Below are 22927 nucleotides of genomic sequence, written 5' to 3' on the forward strand. Positions count from 1 at the left end.
AAAATATACATACATAAAAACCAATTTAAAATGTCAGTCATTTCATGATATACTGCTTACCTCAAGTAAGTAAAAATACCTATTGAATTGTGGGCTCTTTGTATCTTCTAGCCCCTTCAACTGCCTTGTTATAAACATAAATATATCCTTCAAAAAAGAGAAACAAAGTATTATTTAGATTATGAATGCTAAATGAAAATATTCACTAACCTCCTAAAGCTAATTCAGCACTCATGTGTCTACCATGATAAACTGTAAAGAACCAGGAGGAAAAACTGTATTTGGCTGGAACTTTTTAAAAGCACCTAATCAGGGGCAGCCCAGGTGGCTCAGCGGTTTAGCGCCACCTTCGGTCCAAGGCCTGATCCTAGAGACCTGGGATCGAGTCCCATGTCGGGCTCTGTGCATGGAGCCTGCTTCTCCCTCTGCCTGTGTCTCTGCCTCTCTCTCTCTCTCTCATGAATAAATAAATAAAATCTTTTTAAAAAATAAATAAGTAAATAAATAAATAAAAAATAAAAGCATAAATCATATAAAACCTTATTTGAAAACACTAAATACCTTATCACCCTTCACAGGAAAATAGTAAATAATTTACCATGATTTTAGCAAATGAAAAACTTTACCTTAAAGCAGGTTAAAAAACTAGACCCCAAAACTAGTAAATCAAAATTTATCTTATTATTAGTATAAAAGTTACATTAATAATGTCATTAGTATTACACAGCTTTAACAAAGGTTATACTAATAATGTGATGATGCTAATTAGGGTTTGCTGGAACAGCACTATAAAGGTAATTATCCATCAAAAACACAGTTTAGGAAGCTTAAAATTCCAAAATAAATCACCAGGTGAAAAGACAATGAATCACAGAGAATAAGAAATTTTAAAAAGTCTTGTAGACATTAACTTGTCAAGCTTCCTACCTAATCATTATAATTACTTATTTTTTCCCCACCATTTCTCAATCTATCTCCATCTCTTGGCTTTTGATTTTTTACTATGTCTTCCTTTTGTACCTGTAGAGAAAGATTCAATGTCCATTTAGGGGAATTTTTATGAAGATGATGTTTTAAAATTTTTGGAAAAGGGTAAAATTATAAAAGCTAATTGTGCAAAGGAATCATGCTAATCAATCAATAAAATAATAAGGGTTGTATTTATTGAGAGAGAGAGAGAGAGAGCACACGAGTGAGGGGGTGGGGTGCAGAGGAAGAAGTGGACTCCTTGCTGAGCAGGGAGTCCAATGCACAGCTCCATCCCAAGACGCTGGGATCATCACCTGAGCCAAAGGCAGACAAGCTTAACCAACCAATCCACCCAGATGCCCCCAACAAGAATATTTTTAAAAGAGAAAACATACAGTTAATTGCTGAGCTTTAAAAAAAAAAAAATACAAAAAAATAAAAATAAAAATAAAAAATAAAAAAAAATACAATGAAAAGTACATCCTTCAAAATGGTTACTTTGATAGTAGTACTGTACAAAATACATCTTCTGTGAATAAATCCTCCAAATGTGACAAAAAAACAAACAAACCCAAACACACCATGTGCCATAATAACTACCCAGAGACAAATAACAGTCACCCATTTATAACATCTCCAATGATCACTGATCTACATATGAAGACAGGAATATACAAAGGGTTTTCTGATGATAACAATAATTTGACACTGGAAAATGAGGATCAAAAGTGTCAGTTTTCTATGACTGCTACTGCAGACAAAGAAAAACACAAACTTTATACTAATCAATAATGAAAACTACTCCACAAATATTTAGAGAATACCCTGGAAATGAATTATTTTTAAGTACTACCCCAATAAAAGAAAAGAGGCATTTAAAGAAGACCAAAAAATTTGACCAAAGTAAGATACTTTAAATTTTTCAGCTATGGAATAATCCAAAAAGACTCGAATTTAATCTCAGTTCCTCAATATTCTTCTTATAAATTGTCCTATTATAAATAGAACAGATGTGTAACTATTCTTTTGGGAGGGCTTTTCACTACTCCAAAGCCCTGAGATAGGTCACTGATTATGAAAACTGAGAAATCCACAAGAGGTAGAAGAAACCTGTAGCGGCACTCTTCAGTTAGACCTTCCTCTTCATAAGAATGTCAATAAGAAACTGGTAAGGAAGAGCCCACAGCCCATCTCCAAATTAGAGGTTTATAATTAAAAAGCACAATATACATCCTGGTACACAGCTGCATATACCACCTCATGTTACCTACTTAAACCTCTGACCATTCTCAAATTTAACAGTTCAAGTCCACCTTTAAATTACAAATACTGTCTCTATCCTGAGATTCTTTACCAATCAAAATATAAAATAATCATACCCAAGCCAGTTTGGATATTCTACACTAGAATTCTGGCAGACTTGCTCAAATGAGGTTTCTCACTCCCAATTATTAGGGATCATATCAGGACCCTTTTTCACCACACTAAATCCAGTTCCTGACACATAATTAACAACAATACTTGTTAAATAAAGTAAAACTAAATTACCCATAATTTTCTCCACACTGGTATTAATATTAAGGAGATTAATATCTCCTTCTCTAACTCAGTTTCCACAATTATCTTTTATTACTATTGGTTTTTCTAGGCTTCTAACCTGCTTTCATTCAGTATCTTTTTGCACAGCTCTAGTTATTTTACATGTTCTTAACAGTTGGATTAATCATGCTATTCTCCTTTTTTCATTTTTTTAAAGATTTTCCATTCATATAACTTTACTTAGAACTACTTCAACCCAGTAGGTGTCTTTTCTACCTTTATATTAAAATTTTGTTCACTGTATTTTCTTCCAAATAATTCACATCACACCTTCCATTAAACTAATTAGAATTCATATAGTATAAATTCAGACTTATACTACCTACTATGTTTTAAATAATGAACATGGTCTTTAGTATGGGCGTTCAAAAGGGAAAACGAAGTGTATCCCCAAGTGTTACTGAAAGAAAACTAAAAATAACAAAGAAAGTATAGAATACACTGTACTAATCTCCTTCTTATCCTACAGATTCAAAATTGTTTTACAAAAGTACGTACTAAATGGGGGGGCTGGGGGAGTTCTTTAAAAACGGAAGAAGAAAGAAGAAAGAAGAAAAGAGAAGTTGTTGTTTAACAATCCAAAGAAATTATCTAAATACTTTAACTCCCATTTTAGTTAGATAAATGAGAGTACCAGTCAATCTTGGAAATTCTTTAATCAGTACTTGCCTTTAGTTTATCAGGGGATGTATAAGGAGCTTCAGGAGCATAAATCCTGAAAATATCAGCAAGGCAGCAGGCTACCAGTAAGCGAACATCTTTGTCAGGATGCTTGAGAAAAAAATCTGAAGCAAGATGTAAAGCTAGGTTTAAATAAAGCTCCTTTTCTTCTTCAGAGTCCTGGTCCATATCCATGAAAGTTTTCACAACCATCTATACAAAAACAAAATAATAAAATAATGAAATCCTTCATCCAAATAAACAGTCATCTGAAATAACTATTAATTGCAAAGATTAACTTCCATATACATAATATACACTAGTTTCCTTTTTCCTCTGAAAGTCTCTGAGAGAACGAGATCTTTCTGAAACTACATTAAAAATAATTTTTCTGGGCAGCCCCAGTGGCACAGCGGTTTAGCGTCACCTGCAGCCCGGGATGTGATCATGGAGACCTGGGATCGAGTCCCACATCGGGCTCCCTACACGGAGCCTGCTTCTCTCTGCCTGTGTCTCTGCGCCCCTCTCTCTGTGTCTCTCATAAATAAATAAGTAAATAAATAAATAAGTAAATAAATAAATAAAATCTTTAAAATAATAATAATTTTTCTTTAAAGACTGAAATACTTATCATGTACCCATCATACCTGCTAACAAGATAAAAGTTTAGAACTAGCCTTGCATGGCGTTTCTGGTCTCACTTTTACTCCTTCTTAAAAAGAGCACCCCCTTTTTTTTATAATATACCTACTCCTTTTATTATACTTCTAAAGAAAAAAACTAGGAAAAGAAAAAGTTTATTTTTCCATCTAAGCCATAAACCACTCCAGATACATGATTTGTATATTCAGTTAAATAAAAAAGAATAAAGGTTTAAGAAAGGATGATGAAAATATATTCCTGAAGGTTAAAAAGCTACCCCCAAATAACTACAATAGCATTCAACAAAATATTTCTTGTGCCACAGTAAAAGAGACCATGACATGGATAGTTTATTAGTAGGACTCAATAGTATGTATGGAGTAAACAGAAAGAACCTATAGGAAATGTTTTTTTTTTTTCAAAAACATTTACATAAAAGTAGTAGGACAGAAATAAAAATGCCGAGGAGCAGTACCATCTGAATTCTATAAAGAGCTTTTTCTAATTTCAGTATTATTATGAACCCTCAGCCCATATTATTCTTGCCCCAAATGAACTTTAAACTGCCTAACTTGACAGGAACACACATTTAAATAAAACACCAGTGGAAAGGTGACCATTTGGCATCCACTAGATGGTGCTGCAAATACTAATCAACAAGTAGGGCTGGCCATCATCAATATTTATGACTTGGTCCTTGAAAAATACAGAGATTTCTACTCTGCTATAGAGCTAGATTTCTGAGTAATAAATTCTCCAGTGTCTTCCTGGGAAAGAGTGTTCCTCACAGGGCAGATCCTCAGTTCTACTATGCCAGATGCCAGAACCAACAGTAGACTAATCCTTCCCGTCTGGCACTATAATTAGTATAAGGATACAAAGTTCAAGTCTACTAACTTTTTTATTTTATTACTTTAAAATATATCCTTTGATGGCATATGCATATCATGAAAAAAGGCAAAGAAAAAAACCTCACAAAAGGTTCAGTATATTTTGAATAGAATGTTATAGGAAACTCTACAAATTATATAAACAATAACACCTTATATATTAGCAAATTGTTTTAATTTATAAAATTCAGAGCTATACTTGTACATATCAAAAATTACTGTTAGCTTACATTCAAATCTTTTTATATTTCTCTAAGAAGGTTGCTAAAAATAGTGGGTAAGTATAAATTAGGAAAATAAATGAGGAAAAAGTATATTAACTAGATCACTGCTGAGCATAAATGTCCAAAAATAATGCAAACATATTACAAACACTAAATGTGAACACTGGAAACCATTCCACCAAAACTAACAACAAAGTTTACTCAAGGGCTAGATAATGAAAATTTCTCAAAACTGTCTGCAATTCAAATGGTGTTATTAATTTCTTAAAAAACAAAACAAAAAACCCCACTTAATTTCTCATGCATATGTCATCTATTAAGGAAGATAACGGAGAAAATACCTCTAAAAGACAGTTAATCAACTTATAGGTACAGTTTCTAACATTAGTTTCTTAGCAAACGACAGAGATGTTTACCTATCACTGCTGAAATATAAACTAATCCGAAGAAATGTATTCACTTCTCTTAAAAAATCAATAGGTGAAAAGAACATAGATACAGAGAAAAAGGAAAGTGTCACATATAAAGGATTTGTAGCTTCAGTATTTTTAACAAAATATATGTAAGTTCCTAACTAGCACATACTGTTAATTTTAATCTGCTCAAAGACGTCTTTTCCTTTGAATAAAAAAAAAAAAAAATCTGATATCTGACATTCTAATACTTTATACACAAAGTTGTAAGACTAATGCTTTACGTGAAATTGATGAGTATTCAGGTCCTCTTCTTCTAATAAAAATAAACTATGTAGTAAGAGCTATAAAATAGTACTTTGTTTCAAAGCTCCTGGGTCTTCAATGATTAAATAAGGCAAGTTTTCCAGTCTTGAAATATAGACAAATAATAACATATCAAGCAACATAAATGTCTAGGTAGATACAATCCAGAAGGGAAAAAAATGCTCAAAAATAACAAACAACTAGCTGATAAATCAGCTTAGCATTCTTCTTGGCCATTCTGTTCTTTTAACCATTTTACAATCACATGCACCATCACTGCTCTGAAAAAAGGTAAAATATTGTTCAAACACATATAAGGAGACTAGCTATACAGTGACCACCTCATCTATGGAAATTCACCTTCAATCTTGATTCACTGCTGCATGTCAGAAGCAGAGAGAAGCCGAAAGTAAAACTCTTTAACCTACAGCCAAAATAACTTACAGGTAAGTTAAATACAGCCTAATGCTCAGTACAGAGACTTAAAACTTCCTTTCTTAATTAAAGAAATTATTTTTTGTAAAATGATGACATATAGGGCAAAGGACAACTTTATACAGACAACAATGAATTTAATAAGAGTACTACAGATTTATTCTTTATATCCAAGTTTAGGAGGCCCTAGAAAAATCTAACCTTCACCCTTCCAGTTGCTCTTCCCTTAACAGTAGCTAAGGAAACCCTACATTTCTTTACCTACTTCCACTCTCCTTGATCCTTTCCCTGCCATTTTTAGCTTCCATTTGGTTTTTTAAGGTGTCCTAACAAAATACAGCCCTACATGATTTCCCCAGGTAGCCCCTCCACTCTAAACAGTCCTATAAAACATAACACAAATTTTACTCACCTTTAACCGTCTCACCATCTCCTCTTTAGATATTTTATCTGAGATTTCCTTGACACCAGGAGGATAAGTAATTTTTCCATCATTGGTTCTTGTCTTTGAATGAGCCATGATGGAAATATTTTTACCCCTAAAACAAGAAAACTGTTAGATGCAAACCAAAAAACAGGCAAAAACAAAATTAATACTAAACATGAAAAGTAACCTGTCCCATCACCAAATAATTTATAACTAATTCCTAATTTATAGTAGTTCACTTATTAATGAAAAGCATTTGATTAAGCATTTCCTCAATTTTTTTCAATTATATTTATTGTATTTTCACTTCCATTTTTACTAGTAGCAAACTGGGTTATCTGCACTAACTCTCCAACTCCAAAAAGTATAAATAACAGAAAAAAAATCCAAAATAAACATATTTTTTAAAGCACCACAAATTACTTGTCCCAAATAAAAGAGAATAGAGGAATCCAGTGACATAAATGGAGCACTGGAGCATTATATTCATTTATGTCCTGAGGGCATTGGCAAACCCTGACAAATCTGGAGTTCAGTTTTGGTGTCTTATGAAGCAAAGGGGACAGAATCTCAACCTGTCAACCAAGATGGAACATCAAATAAGAGACCCTCCTGACATCAATGTGCAATACCACCGCATCTCCAAAAAGGTAACACCGAGAGATTAGTCAGAAATCAACGTGTGCCCATAATCCCATCAACAGCCACAGGGGAAAGCAGAGAAAGCTGCCTTGGTACTAAGCAGAGCAACATAATAATAGATACAGCTAATTAGTTTTTGCCATGGTCCTGCCCATTTGCTGTGGTTCACATTACCTAAGTTGTCCAGAGAACCTCAACACATGAATGCAGTGACCCTTGGCTGGCTGTACAATCAAGAACCTAAAGTAAGCAAAATTCTACCCTCAAAGAATACTAATCATGAGGTTTCTAGGATAATGAATTTTACCAAGTCAAAAATAATCAAACACCTAAGGAGACATGATACCATGAGCAAGAATCAGCAGAAATACCAGGCACCAAGACAGGACACACAAAGACTTTAGATATTACAATTCTCAAACAGATTACAAAACTACTATATTTAATGCTTTTAAGAAATAAAAGTCTAACCCAAGGAATAAATAAACCGGAACAAAGAGCAGAACTTCTAAAAATGAAAAATACAAAAACTGAAATTAAAAACTCAATGGACAAGCTTATTAGCAAAATAGAAAAAGCTATTAGAATTAGTTAAGTGCAAGAGAAATTAGAAGAATATAGAGAAGAAAAGTTTACCTTATGACTCATGGGAGTATCAAAAGAAAAATGAAAGCAAAGGCTTCTGAGTAGAACAGCATAAAATATCAATCCATAAATTCAAGAAGCCAAACAGAATTAAACTCAAAATAAGAAGAACTGTAGAAAACAAACAAAACCTTAAAGTAATTGTATTACCTTAGAAGGAACAGTATTTAAACTAATAAGTGGCTTCTCAACAGCACAATATAAGCCAAAAGACAGGAAAAGGTCATCCCCAATGAGGGGAAAAATATATAACTGCAAAGCTAAAGTTTACATCCAATGAATATAATTTTCAAGAATAGGATGAAAATACAAATTAGCCAAGCAAAAATTGGAAACTATAGGTAAACATATATAGCACTTACAACACCACTTAGCACATACTACATACTTTATGCTATACATATATGATATACATGATTGGGTTAAAAAAAACAAGATCTTAAAATTTCAATATAAAGAACTTAAAAATTTTTTTAAAAAGTATGGATATGAGACACTGAAAGCAAAAGGATGGGAAAAAATACTATGCAGACACTAAATCCAATTACAAAATGGGCAAAAAGACAGACATTTGAAGGAAATTCAAATGGCAAATAAGCATACGAAAAAATATTCAACACCATTAATCTTTAGGGAAAGACAAAGCCACAATGAGATATCATTATATACTATTAGACTGGCTAAAACAGACAACAGAAATAATTTCAACTGTTGGCAAGGATGTGAAGAAACTGAATCTAGACACTGCTGGTAGAAATGTAAAACAGTACAATCATATTTGAAAATCATCTGGCAGTTTGTCATAATACTGAATATGTACTTACCATACAAACCAGCCATTGCACCCCTGGGAATTTTTCCCAAGAAATTAGTTTGTGTTCATGCAAAATTGTACAAGAGTATTTGTAAGAGCTTTATTCATATAGGCCAAAACTGGAAGCAATCCAAAGCCCTTCAATGAATGAATGGTTAAACAAACTCTGATAGATCCACACAAGGCACTACTACTCAGCAATAAAAAGGACTGATTGATACATGCAATAACTTATTGTCATTACACTTATTGAAAGAGCCAGTCTCAAAAGATTATGTGTATATAGTTTCATTAATTTAACATTCTCAAAATACAAAACTACAGATATGGAGCAGATGAGTAGTTACCAGGGTACAGATATGAGACTAACAAGTAGCATTACAGAATTCCTTTATAATTCTGTGTCTTGACTATGATAGTAATGATATGAATCTATACTCAGGATCAAACTATACAGAAGATAGACTACATAAAGACAGAATATTGTACAGAAGCTTGAGAAAACAGAGTAAAATCAGTAATCTAATTAACAATATTATACCAATGTCAACTTTGATTTGTTATTGTACTAAAAGTTACATAATATGACACTACTGGCAAAAAATGAGTGAAGAGTTCACAGAATTCTATGTACTAATTTTACAACTTTATGTCTACAATTATTTCAAAATAAAAAGGTTTAAAGGGAAACCAATCAATGTACTCCTATGGATAGCAAATAAATTTAAAAATATAATTTACATAGAAGATAATAAAGTATCTACAAGTTAAACAAAAGATGTACTTTTACAGAAAAAATCATAAAGCTTTACAGATAAAAATTAAAACTTAAATAAATCAAGACATATCCTGGGCTGTATTGGTTTCAAATACTACAAAGATAGCCGACCTTCCCAGTGAATAAATCTCAATTAAGCCCAGGTTTTGATTTTTAAAAGAAACATGGCAAATTTTTCTAAGACTTTATATTAAGTGTAAAAGGGCAAAAATAAGATACTTGAAGAAAAAAAACTGTAAATGGGTTTGTTCTCAAATATTAAAACCCATTATAAAGCTAAAGTAATTTAGACATGTAGTACTGATGCAAAAAAAGAAAACAATCAATGGGAAATATTAGCCTAGAAACATACCCTTCATGAGTTATTATACGTAAAATTTAATATATGAAAACAGTGGCAGGGCACATCAGTAAAAAAAGATCAGAGAGAACAAAATAAAAAGTTCCAAATACTGTCTAATATTTTAACAATATTAAGTCTTCCAATCCATGAACATTGGATATCTTTCCATCTATTTGTGTCTTATTTCTTTCATCAAGGTATTGCAGTTTTCAGTATACAGGCCTTGGTAAAGTATTGTCAAGTAACTTTTTTCTTTTTGATACTATTATGATGGAATTCTTTTAGTAATCTCCTTTTCAGATAGTTCATTGGTGTATTTAAATATGTAACTGATTTTGGCATGCTGATTGTGTATCCTGCAACTTTAATAGAGTATTCTAAAAAAAATTTTGTAGAGTCTTTAAGAGTGTTTTCTACATATAAGATCATGTGATCTGTGAACAGGCAATTATACTTCCTTTCCATTTTGGATTCCTTTTATTTCTTGCCTTTACTTTACTGTCTAATTGCTCGAATTGTCTAACTTCCAGTACCATGGTCAATAAAGTGGCAAGAGTGGGCATCCCTGTCTTGTTCTTGATTTTAAAAGGCAACTTTCCATGTTCACCATTAAGAAATGCAAATCAGAACAAGGTATCACTTCACTCCTATTAGAATGGCCATTATCAAAAAAACAAAAGCAAACAAATGTTGACAAAGATGTGAAGAATAAAGAATTCTTGTACACTGTTGGTGGGAATGTAAAATGATACAGCCCACTATGGAAAGCAGTATGGAAGTTCCTCAAAAAAAAAAAAAAAATAGAACTATCATATAATCCAGTAATCCTGATCCTGGGTATATATCCAAAAAAAACAACAAAAAAAAGGAAATCTGTAATTTAAAGGTACTTGCACACTCATTTTCACTGCAGTATTATTCACAATACCAAGATGTGGAAAGAACCCACATCATCAATAGATGAATGGATAAAGAAAAAGTGGTTTAGGGCGGGGGGTGGGAGTGAATGGGTGACGGGCACTGGGTGTTATTCTGTATGTTAGTAAATTGAACACCAATAAAAATATAAAAAATAAAAAAAATAAAAAAATAAAAAAAGAAAAAAAAGAAAAAGTGGTTTATACATACAATAGAACATTATTCCGGGTTAAAAAAGAATATCCTACCATTTGCAGTAACTTGGATGGACCTGGAAGACATTATGCTGAGTGAAAGGTCAGTCACAGAAGGGCAAATACATGATTTGCATGATTCCATTTATAGGAGGTATCTAAAATAGTCAAACTTATAGAAGCAGAACAGTGGTTGCCAGAAGATGAGAGTAGAAAATGGAGAGTTGTTATTCAATGGGCATAAAGTTATAGTTATACAATATGATTAAGTTCTGGAAATGTTCTATACGACAAAGCACCTACAGTTAATACAGTATTGTGCATTTAAGAATGTAAGAGGGTAGATTTCATGTTAAGTGTTCTTACAAAAAGAAAGAAAAGCAAAAGGACAGAAGGAAACTTTTGGAAATAAAGCTATGCTTCCTGGAAATGATGCCTGTATGTTATAGCATCACAGGTGTTGTATATAATATGTATGCAGTTTTTTCTCTGTATCAGTTACAATTCAATAAATCTATTTTAAAAAAAGAAAAGATTTTCAAACACCCTTTGGGAAGGAAAATGCTTTGCCTCACCTGCTGGAAAAAAAGAGGAGGGCAAGGCGGGAAGAGGAAAAATGACGACGATGATGGCAGTGGCCAGTTGTGCACTTAGATTTCCAAAAGGTATCTGAGCTCAGGACAGATTTGGGAATCCTCGGTAATAGTTAAAACCAGGGGCACAGATGAGAGCATTCAGTAAAATCTCGTAAAGTGAGGAGAGGTAAAAGACGACCCATTTTTTAAGGAACAGGCAGGCAAAAAAGATGTTGCAAAGAAATTTGAAAATGATCAAAGAGGTATGGAGAAGATCCAGGTTATCTGGATCAGAAAGTAGGGGGTACACCAATTTTCAAGACAGGGAGTGGTCAACAGTACTAGACTCTGCAAAGAGATCAAGAGGAAAAAACTAAAGAGAATCCATTCAGAGATTAACTGTAAACTAGTCTAAGGGATCTTACTGAGGAAAATGTTCTAAATCTGAACTACAGTGATGAGTACACATCTCAGTAAATTTGCCTAAAAAATCACTGATTTGGTACACTTGAAATAGTTAACTTTTAATAATGTTATATGTAAAGTTCATAAAGTTAGATTTTTTTTTTAATTTTTTCAAGTTCTGAGACACTTTAATACCTCTATAGAAGAAAAATGACATCATACCTCTATCTCATACCTTACACAAAATGAATTCCAGGTAAATTAGTGACCTAAAATATAAAAACTTTTAGAATATGACACAGAACAATTACATGACCTCAGGTTAGGAAAAGCAAGAACCAAGGTCATAGCTGTGTTCCTTCGACCAAAGAAGATATTTAATATTTAGCAAAGGCCCAGAACAAATCATTTCAGAAAAAGGTAAATAAATGTGTAATGTAAATGTAAATAAATTCCCAGTTTTCCACAGAATCTGGAATGCAAGAAAGTCTGCCTTGCCCCAACAGAAGTAAAAGCTGATGCTTATCATTCCTAACAACAGATACACAATTGTGACCACAGACTGCAACTAAATAATGTAGACATGGGTGCCTTTGTAGAATAAACTCATCCACATAGTAAAAAAAAAAAAAAAAAAAAAAAAATTTGTCAAGTGCCTGTTACTTGCATAACTCTTTAGCAGTGACTACAGGGCAAAATTAAGATGGATCTCAAATCTATTTTTAAAAATCCCCCTAAATAATTAAATCACAATAAATTCTAAAATTATCCTAACAGAAATAACAAGCTTGGAAAATATAAGCTGAAAGAAACCCCACTTCTATAAGTCAACGGGAGTGAAGTGATAATATATAGAACAAAAAAGGACAGAGAAAACAGTTCAAAATATGTTACAAATCAAGAGAATAAAGTTCAGAATTTGTTACTTAGGATCTAGAAGTGTGATTGAAGGAAAAGGTGGAAAGAAGTAAAGGGAGTTAAGGAGGAAAAGATAAGAGCAAAGGGGCAGGTTTACTCAGTATGCACTTCAGTTTTTATAAATAAAAGTACTAGAAGTAGATATGAAATACCTCTGTGAATATATACAAGCTGTCTTCAGAATAGGACATTTACTGTCCCTTGTCTACCAAGCAAACTCCATGTACGTTAAAGTCTCAAGTCTATAAGTCCATGTTTAAACTCACCCTCACTTCTCCAAGTAGAGCAAGGTTCCTTCCCTACAGCTAGAAAAACTCTGAATACATCATAATTAGCATTTATCATATATTTAGTAAACGTCTTATTCTATGTCTGTTTCTCTTACTAGGCTGTAAGCTCTATAAGCCAAGGATAGTATATCATTTTTATGCTAGCATCCATTCCAGAGCCTACTCTGGAAATCCTTGCTGAATGAATGACCAGAACTATTCTGAAATGGTGGCTAAAACAGGCATTACAAACCAGATAGAGGAGAAATCAAGTATAGTAAAACCAGGCAGGAAACCTACAAAAATCCCAGATGAAAAGAAGGAGCCAACTGCAGGCAATCATGGGAAAACAAGAAAATAGATTTGAAGATTTATGAATGATTTTTAAGGAAAAAATCAGAAAAAAAAAAGAGAGAAGTAAAAGGTGATTACAAGATTCAAAGCCTTTGTTCCTTGAAAGTCAATTACTTAAATATTTACTGAGAATTTACTTGGTATAATCTACTATGCTAAACACTAGGAATGCAGTAACAAGCAAATATATAAAATCTCTACCCTCATCATAATGGGACACAGGGAAAAAACAGAGAAAGAGATCAAGTCTTGGGGGAAAAAAATCTCATCTAGAAGGCGACTAAAAATGTAGATCTGAAGTTTTAGAAAAAAAAAAAAATCAAGGCCAGAAATATTTTAGGACCCTGCACAGCTCATGCTTTATGGGTTTACAAAATCAATTAAGAAAATGTATAGGGTTAGCTGAGACAACAAGACTGAATTTGCAGGAAATATCTATACTGATACATGGAGAGGGATAGGAAGAAAAAGGGAGAGAGTCAAAAAGGTAGAAAAATGTTTAAAAAAACATAGAAAAAAATGTTTGAAGGTGAAGGGGTGGCAGGCATACTGTGCTCATTATTTCAGAAATATGCACTGCTGAAACATACAAAATGACCTCAGCGAATACTCCCTTGGACTTGGCAAGGTGACTTTTAAGAAGGAAGTTTCTAGAGAATAATAGGAATAAACACCAAACTGCAACATAAGAGAAAAAAAAGGTATAAAGGAGAAAGAGAAAAGGAGCAATGCTAAGGAAGAAGGGAAGGGTCTAGGAAATAAATAGGATCTTCAATTGCTATCAGAAATGAAAAGTAAGAGTGATATATAGCTGCTCTTCTTAGGTTTAACAGACTATCAAAGAAATTATCTGACATAATTTATTGCATCTCTGTGGAATTTCAATTATTCACATTTAAGGTAGGGTAGATACACTAAAAGTGAGAAAATAACTATACTTTAAAAAATAATATAAAACTGACTAATGTCAGAATCCATTTTATATACTACATACACTATAGAACAAAGTACTAATTCTATTCTCTATTTAAAATATATTCATTTTTAGTTTCACCAATTTATACTAAAACCATAATCCAGAATTTCCCTTTCAAAGGGTAGTGTGAAACAAATACTTTCAGATAGCAGTTAATTTTACTGTATGCACTATGTATTATATTTACATTTTTATGTCCAGTATGATCAATAACTAAAATACAAGAAAATTTTCTAATAGTAAATAGCTTGTACAATCTCTGAATAAATTCAAATAAAAACAATCATTAAAGGAAATGTATCAGTATTTTTTAAAAATCATACTGATGTGCTAGAAGAAAAAAAAAATCAATGAAATCAGCATTCTTCATTCTGATATTATCAGATGTAAATAAATGTTAAGTTGAAATAAGACTGAAGTAAAAATATTTAAGATCCTTTCAGTGAATGGAAAAGAAGAGCAAGGGTAAGAGCAATAGGAATAATCAAAAAAAAAAAAAGGAATAATCACTTTTTGATCGATCCAAGAAGAGATAAAGACAGGCATCTGTCATTTTCATGATGATTTTTCTTAAAAATCCCGTATGTAACACGCTCAGGGTCACATATCAAATCAAACTACTACTAGAATCTCTACTTGGCCATGTTTATTAAAAAATATTTTTCCTCCTGGGATTTGACACAGATAAAGATGGAATTAGAATGAAAAAAGATGTGTGAAGAGCCTGGTAACTGCAAAAGGCAGTCTTCCCACAACACGTACCTCTTATAACCAGCAGATGGTGCCCTCCATAAAGACAACCCTTCCAGTACACAGTCATTAGGGAGAATAAGTCCGGCTTATCTTAGGCCAGAGACAATTAAAAAGCTGTTTTAAGTATTTCCTAAGAGAATAAAAGACTAAATAAATTATGTTAATTTTCCCTAAGTATATAACCTTAAGGCCACGTTTACATATTTTCCATCTATTCAACAAAAAGCTGTTTTCCATATACAGTGTCACCACTAAGCCACCATGCAATTTGAATTCATCTGTTTTAATTCGAATTAAATGTATTTAATAGTTACCTTTCTGAGTTCTGGTAAAACAAAATAATTTTCAATGGTTTAGGAAGTCCTTTTAAAAAGCAAATTCATTCTGTTCATATTTTTGGCAATGTCTATTTATAAAAGGTTAAATGTATTTCTTGCCTAGGTCCTTTTTAAGGACCATCAATCTTACAGAAGGGAGTAAAGTTAAACTTAACTGGTTCAAACAGAGAAAGAGCCCCAGGCCGTAGAACATCTCAACTAGCACCAGTTTCTAACAGTACAGAAAGTACTGTTAAATCTCTTTAAACAGTATTTTTTACATTTATAATGATAGTATCTCTCATTTATTGAATGACTGGTACTTCTCTAGTCAGTTATCAGATCAATGTCCCATTCAGTGGGGGGATAAAATTATGTATTCCTCTATGGATATCAAACCTCATGCACACATTCTTGCACAACCCCCCATTCTTAATAAATTTGCCTCAATTGCAATTGAGAAAACAGAAGCTCTAACAAACAGGAATTTCCCTCAGTCTCCCATCACTAATCTACTGGCCCACCTAGTACATTTATAGCAACTCTCATTCCCTCCTGTTATTATAAAATATGTTAGTCTTATATAAAAAACTAATCCCTTCACAGGTATACAAAATCTCATCATCTACAGATGTATCAAAGACTCACTTCACTAGTTGTCTCCCCTTCCCTCTGCATCAGCATCTTCAGTGTCTAGTAGATCCCTTCTCTAGCACCCAATATACTGTTCTTGAATGGAAGGAATACTATATAGCACACTTGCTTAGACTAGTCTTCTCTCAAATTATCCTCACAGCCAACCTTCTCAAAAAGTGTATTTTCTACCTTCACATCTTCAGTTTCCATTTACTTTTCACACTATAACAATCCTTTTTCCATCACCTGCCAATAAGGCTTTTGCCATAATTATTGTAGTGGACTTCAAAAACAAGAACAGATTTTTCCCTTCTCTATTATCTACACCCTTGCAATGTGACTTTGTTGCTCCTCCAATCAAAAGGAGTGTTTTTCCCATCCTTGAATCTGAAATGATCTTATGACTTGATCCAACAGGGCATCTGGCAAGCTTAGTAAGTGTTTCTGCCTTTGAGGTTACTGACTTGCTGCTCTTGGAACTCTACTGAATATGTGCACAAGCCCAGAAATTATCCCACTGGAAAATCAGAGTCCCCATTTTTCTTGTCATGATCATCATGAGCAAGTCAGCCCCAGGCAAACTAGCAAGTGATCACCATGTAGATTCATGAGGAAGCCCAGGTAAGAGGTCACTAAAGCTGACCCAAATGAGTAGAACTGTCCAGCTACTGCCCAGCTAAACCAAACTCAATTATCAACCTGCAGAATCAGGAGCCACATAAATGGTGGTTGTTTTAAGCTGCTATGTTTTGGGGTGAGTCATCATGCAATGAAAGCTAACCAAAAGTCATCACTGACTTCCACCTTGTTGAATCAAATGAACACTTTTCTAATCCTTACTTAATTACTCAGCAGTATGAAACCCAGTTGATGGAATCCTCCTCCCTTGAAACATTGTTTTCCTTTGGTTTCTATTCCACTTTACCTCTTCCTGATTTTCCTCCCACCTTACTGGTCACTCTGGTCTTTGTTGTTTCCTTCTCTACCCAGTCTCTAAATATTAGTAATTCATGAAAACTCAATTCCAACCCTTTTATTCACTTTTTTTTATTAAGTAGGCTCCATGCCCAGCATGAGCTCAATGCAGGGCTTGAACTGACAACCCTGAAATCAAGACCTGAGCTGAGATCAACAATCGGGTACTTAACCAACTGAGCAACTCAGCCACCTTTATTCACGTTTTAATCTATATTTTTTTCTCCAGAGTTTTGCCTTAATTTTTTAAAAACCTACATTAAAAAAAAAAAAAACCAAGACTTTAAAGTAACACATACCCTACCAATAGATCTCTTATGAACACTAGTCCATCTACACAACTAGTTAACATTTCCACTTGGTTTACTGAGAAAGGCATGCTGAACTTAAAATCCCCAAAACTAAACAACAAACTATCTCCCAACTTCTTCCCCCTCCAAAATAACCTTCTTTCTCCTATCTTCTCTCTGTATATGGTGCAATAGGGTATCCAAATTGTTCCTCCCAGAAAACTGGGGGAGTGGCCCCTTCAACATTTAAAAGTAACCAAGTCCTGTAAATGCTACTTGCTAAATATAAATTAAACCTACCTTCATTTGGCCATCATTTCACCACAACCTTATCTAAGCCACCTCCATTCATTCTTCATATAGCAGCCAGAATGATCTAAGGTACACTAACGTCTTCACATCACTGCCTTACTTAAAATTCTTAAAAGAGGTTTCTAGTGTCCTTAGAGTTAAGTTCTAAATATACTATCCCACCACTTTAATCACTAAACTCCTGTCACACCTCTATTTTTTAAAGGCTCCAAATCAAGATCCATCTGTCTGTAATATTCTTTCCCTTCAAAAACTTTTTCCTACTGTCATCCCTTCTCATGCCTGGCTAACACTGATTTTTCAGTCTCACATGTCAATCCTCAGGTATGCTTTCCTGAGTCTACCCAAACTAAATTAAATCTCTATTACACGCTCTCAACATCATTCCTGTATTTTTCCTTCAAAGAATTTATCATAATTATAGGTGTTCATTCTTTAATGTCTGTATCTCCTTTTAAACTTTTATGAACTATATGGAACAAGAATCCAATTCTGTTCACTGCTGTATACCTAAGTGCATAATACAATGATGGACAAAAAAGCAAGAGCTCAACAAATATTCCTAATTATGAAATGAACTACATAATTAAACACATTTTATAAATGAGGAAACTGAGGATCAAAGAAATTAACTGTTCCGAAGTTTTCCAGCAATTATACTGGAACTAATCCATACCTGATTCCCAAAGCCAATTCCCTTAACTAAATGGTTCCCAATCTTTGGAGCACAACTGAATTCCCTAATACTCAGGCCCAAACACCTGCACTTAAAAAAGGTTCCATGAGGATTTTTATATGAAAAGTTAAGTAACAATGCATCTTAACAGCCAAAAACTTAACCCAAATATCTATTGATGAATGGATAAACAAAATGTGGTACATCCACACAATGGAAAAATAACTAGGAATAGAAAGGAACAAAGTACAGCTATATGATACAACATTGATGAACCTCAAAAACATTCTCCAAATAAGATACACCAGACACAAAAACTACATACTGCATAGATTACATTTACATGAAGCATCCATAAAAAGCAAATAGATGAGTTGTCATCAGGAATTGAGGATGAGGAAGTTGTTCACACAAATGGACACCAATAATCTTTGGACAACAATGGTTATATACTCTAAACTTACTAAAAATCATTGACTTATATACATACAATGAGTATTTTAAAGAAAACACAAAACAATTCGTTTCATCAGATGGTAGAGAAAATTATCACTACTTCTGTGGAAGACAATAAAATGGCAAGGTGTGGATTCTAGGATTCAAGGCAGAGGAAATACTGAGCAATGAGAAGCACAGAAATACGCTAGCTCTAAAACAAAACCCCAAGTACAGGTATCTTTTATATGTGCCTTTTTAGAAAAATCTCACATTCTGTAAAATCACAACTTTCAAAATAATGGATAAAGCAGAATTATTAGTAAAACAACAATCCAAATATCATCCAAGCATAGTCTTCACTGCTATTTGTTCCCAGGATCATAATTTTCAGCCTTAATTACTAGAGTTCAGGCTTTCTCCTTTAAGATGCAAGGCCCTTGGAGACAGTACTGTACTTCTAACAGAAAAAAATTCAGCAAAATTAATAATAGCCGGGATCCCTGGGTGGCGCAGCAGTTTGGCGCCTACCTTTGGCCCAGGGCGCGATCCTGGAGACCTGGGATTGAGTCCCATGTCGGGCTCCCGGTGCATGGAGCCTGCTTCTCCCTCTGCCTGTGTCTCTGCCTCTCTCTCTCTCTCTCTCTCTCTCTCTCTGTGTGTGTGACTATCATAGATAGATAGATAGACAGATAGATAGATAGATAAAATAAAAATATCTTTAAAAAATTAATAATAGCCTTCAATTTTTTGTTAAACAAAAGGAAGACAGCCTCAGATATTTTATCTGCACTTGAAGCTGTACTAGAGAGCTGAACACAGATTTAGGGATTCTTGACACTTAAATCTTCTGCTTGTACAACACAAAGGCAATTTTGCATCAGGATTTTTAGCCCTTTTTGTTTGGGGTTTTTTTGCTGCATCTACAGATCACCTTTTATAAGATGTTTTGGAATGTATTTTTCTTCAAAACACTATAAATCTAAACAATATTTTTGTCAAACATCTAGATCCAATAAAACTTCAAACACAACATACGGTCCCACATTTTAAGTTTTTTTAAACTTCTACGGGGATAAACTGGACACACAACATTATACTAGTTTCAGGAGTACAACAATGATTTAGTATATGTACATATTGTGAAATTATCACCAAAATAAGTCTAGTGAACAAGTTACAAATTTTCTTTCCTTGTAAAGAGAACTTAAAATGTTTAAGTTTATAATATTGACCTTTAAGCTGAAGTTGTTTATTAAATGTTGGTCATTATAAATACTTTATTAAACTTTTAATTAGGTGTGATTAATAACTCCACTTTATTTTACATACAATATGATCTACTCCTTAAGTATCAATACAAAGGGTACATTTATGTCCATTTTATTGCGGTCTTAAAGACCTACAATGTAGTATTACATAAAATGTACTGGATTTTTAAAGTATAGATCACAAAAAATAAAAGTACAAGTCTTGAGTTACTTACCATGCACCTTGTAACTGAACACAGCAGCTCTCTAAACAGTTTTCTTTTCAATTCCCTGAGTGAAGGGAGAGTTAGGGGAAGTAACAGGGATCCCAAGGAGATAAATAAATGGCCATACCTGATATGGTCTGAGAAAAGGTCAGGATATTTTCCATTCATGGGTAGAGCTTTCTTACTGCTGGCTTAATCTTTTTTTCTCCCACTAAATCATACTTCTCTCCTGTTTTCTATTATATTAACTGTTCTTACCACAATAAAATTTTAAAAAATAATTTATGTACCTTATAGATGGAAATATAATTACTAAATTGGGAGGAGAATGATTGGAAGATAAATTTCAGTATCAAATCCACCAAAAAGTTTCATTCAATAAAGTTCCCAGGAAATTTCCCTATAAGTGGGAAAACATATCAAAGTCAACACAGTACATAAATATTTGAAGATATTCCTTAATATATAAATTTTGAAGGTATGCACAAGTGCTTTAATCTAGTCTCCTTGATGTAACTTTTTTCGGTTATTCTCAATTGCATTATATCTGATAATTTCTTTACCTACTGAGGTATATTTTGTAGCTGCATCACCCTGACTAGGAAACTAGTGCTCAATCCATGAGGGAATTACAAAGTTTTCTCTACGTTTGCAATAGATAATTGCCAACATCTACCATATATTCTTCCTGACTAAAATCAACCCAATTTTGTTCTTTGGCTTTGTTGCCCAAACATAAATGCCTGTTTTTGTTTTCTTAAGCAGGTTTATTGATATATAATTCACATAACAAACAATTTACTCTTTAAAGTATAGAATTCAACAGCTTTTGGTATACATTAATTTATTGTGGTAAGATATATATAAAATGAAATTTGCCATTGCTAACATACAATTCAGTGACACTGTTTATACTCACAATGTTGTACAACCATCACCACTATCTATTTCTGAAACTCTTCATCACCCCAAATGAAACTCTTATAACCATTAAGTAATAACCCCCCATTCTCTCCTCTCCCCAGCCCCTGGTAATCTCTAATCTACTTTCTGTCTATCAATTTGCTTCTTCAAGTAGTTCATATAAATGTAATCATACAGTATTGATCCATTTGTAATCTTGCTTATTTCATTCACAATACTTCCAAGATACATCTTTGCTATATGAAGTATCAAAACTTCATTCTTTTTATGACTGATAACATTCTATTGTACATATATACCACTTTATTTATTCATTCATCTGTTGATGGGTTGTTTCCATTTGGGTTGTTTCCACTTACAGCTTTTATCAATACTGCTGTAAAACGAGGTGTACAAGTATCTCTGCAACACCCCACTTTCAATTCTTTTCAGTATATACTTAGGATTTTATGAATTCTTTGTGGAAAAATGTCTATTTGAGTCCTTTGCCAATTTTTAAGTGGTCTTTGTGCTGCTGAGTTACAGGCATTCTTTATACAGTCTAAACATTAAATCCTTATCTGATATATCATTTACAAATATTTTCTCCCATTCTGTAGGATGTCTTTTCCCTTTCTTAACAATGTCTTTTAATGCAAAAGTTTTTAATTTTTATGAGGGCAAACTTACTCCTTTTCTTTTATGGCTCTTACTGATGGTATCATAGCTAAGAATTTATTGCCAAATCCACGGTCATGAAATTTTACCACTGTGTTATTCTAAAAGCTTATGGCATTAGCTCTTTAGGCTCTTGATCCACTTTGAACTAATTTATGTATATTGTTTGAGATATGGATCCAACCTTCACTCTTTTGCATGTAGAAATAGAGTTCTTCCAGTGTCATCTGTTAAAACTATCCTTTTCCTGTTTATTTTTAATAAAGATGTCCTGGGTTCTCCTCTATAAATTCTGATTCAGCAGGTATGGGGAGAGACTTCAGATTCCCCATTTTTAAGGACTGTCTCAGATATTTCCCATGGTCAAACAAGTTTGAAGAACAGTAAAGAATACAACCTCAAATACTTGATTCATATTCTGAAGCACTCAAAGAACTATTTCTTTTTGATCCTTGCTTAGCCCTCAGATACACTCAGCTTATGCTACATCCAGGTGAGGACTTAGATAAGAGCCCTTAATTTTCACAAAAGGTTCTCAACCTTACCATCTGCACATCTGATCTCTAAAATATAGGCTTTACCAAAATAAGGAACACCAACTTGCCACAATATAAATTCATGCCATTCACGTTTTTAATTAATTAAATGTGAGCATCTATTATACCCCAGCACTGTTTGAGCTATAGGGGATACGGCAGTTAAGACAAAGATTCTTGCTTTCGTGGGACTTAAAAGTTGGTGTGAGAAGACAAGTATATGTGTTTTTGTTAGTTAATGTAAAATGTTAAGAAAATTAAGGGTAAGTGGCGAAAGGAGCGGTTTTAGATTGCAAAGAGACATCTGGATGAAGTGACATTTGAGCAGAAACCTGGAACAGAGTAAGAGAATAAATCAGACAAAAACCAACAGCAGAATATTCAAGCCAGAGTGAGGTCCAAAGATGAACAATAATATACTACCCAACTGTCAGCAATGAAGCCCAGTTAGAGTTCAAGGATTATGAAGAATTTTTAAAATTTTAAAAGAGAAATCCAATTCATCTCTTCTTCCAGATCAGGGCTTCTCAATCCAAAAACATC

General features: G+C 33.3%; 1 protein-coding gene across 10 annotated transcripts in view; it reads right to left on the minus strand.

Moving 5' to 3' along the window:
- Window positions 1-22927, minus strand: part of PDS5B (PDS5 cohesin associated factor B) — a 180031-nt gene that overhangs the window by 112105 nt on the left and 44999 nt on the right. For all 10 annotated transcript variants that reach the window (XR_005378358.1, XR_005378359.1, XR_005378360.1 and 7 more), the window contains exons 2-4: window positions 6551-6677; window positions 3238-3441; window positions 61-147 (exon numbers count right to left, since the gene is read on the minus strand). Coding sequence is in view for 7 of the 10 variants with exons in the window: in XM_038573312.1 (XP_038429240.1) it covers window positions 61-147; window positions 3238-3441; window positions 6551-6658 (399 nt within the window). In the remaining 3 variants the exon portion in view is untranslated. The remainder of the gene's footprint in view (window positions 1-60; window positions 148-3237; window positions 3442-6550; window positions 6678-22927) is intronic.

The sequence above is a fragment of the Canis lupus genome, chromosome 25 (genome assembly GCF_011100685.1).
Source record: "Canis lupus familiaris isolate Mischka breed German Shepherd chromosome 25, alternate assembly UU_Cfam_GSD_1.0, whole genome shotgun sequence".
Lineage (NCBI taxonomy): Eukaryota > Metazoa > Chordata > Mammalia > Carnivora > Canidae > Canis > Canis lupus.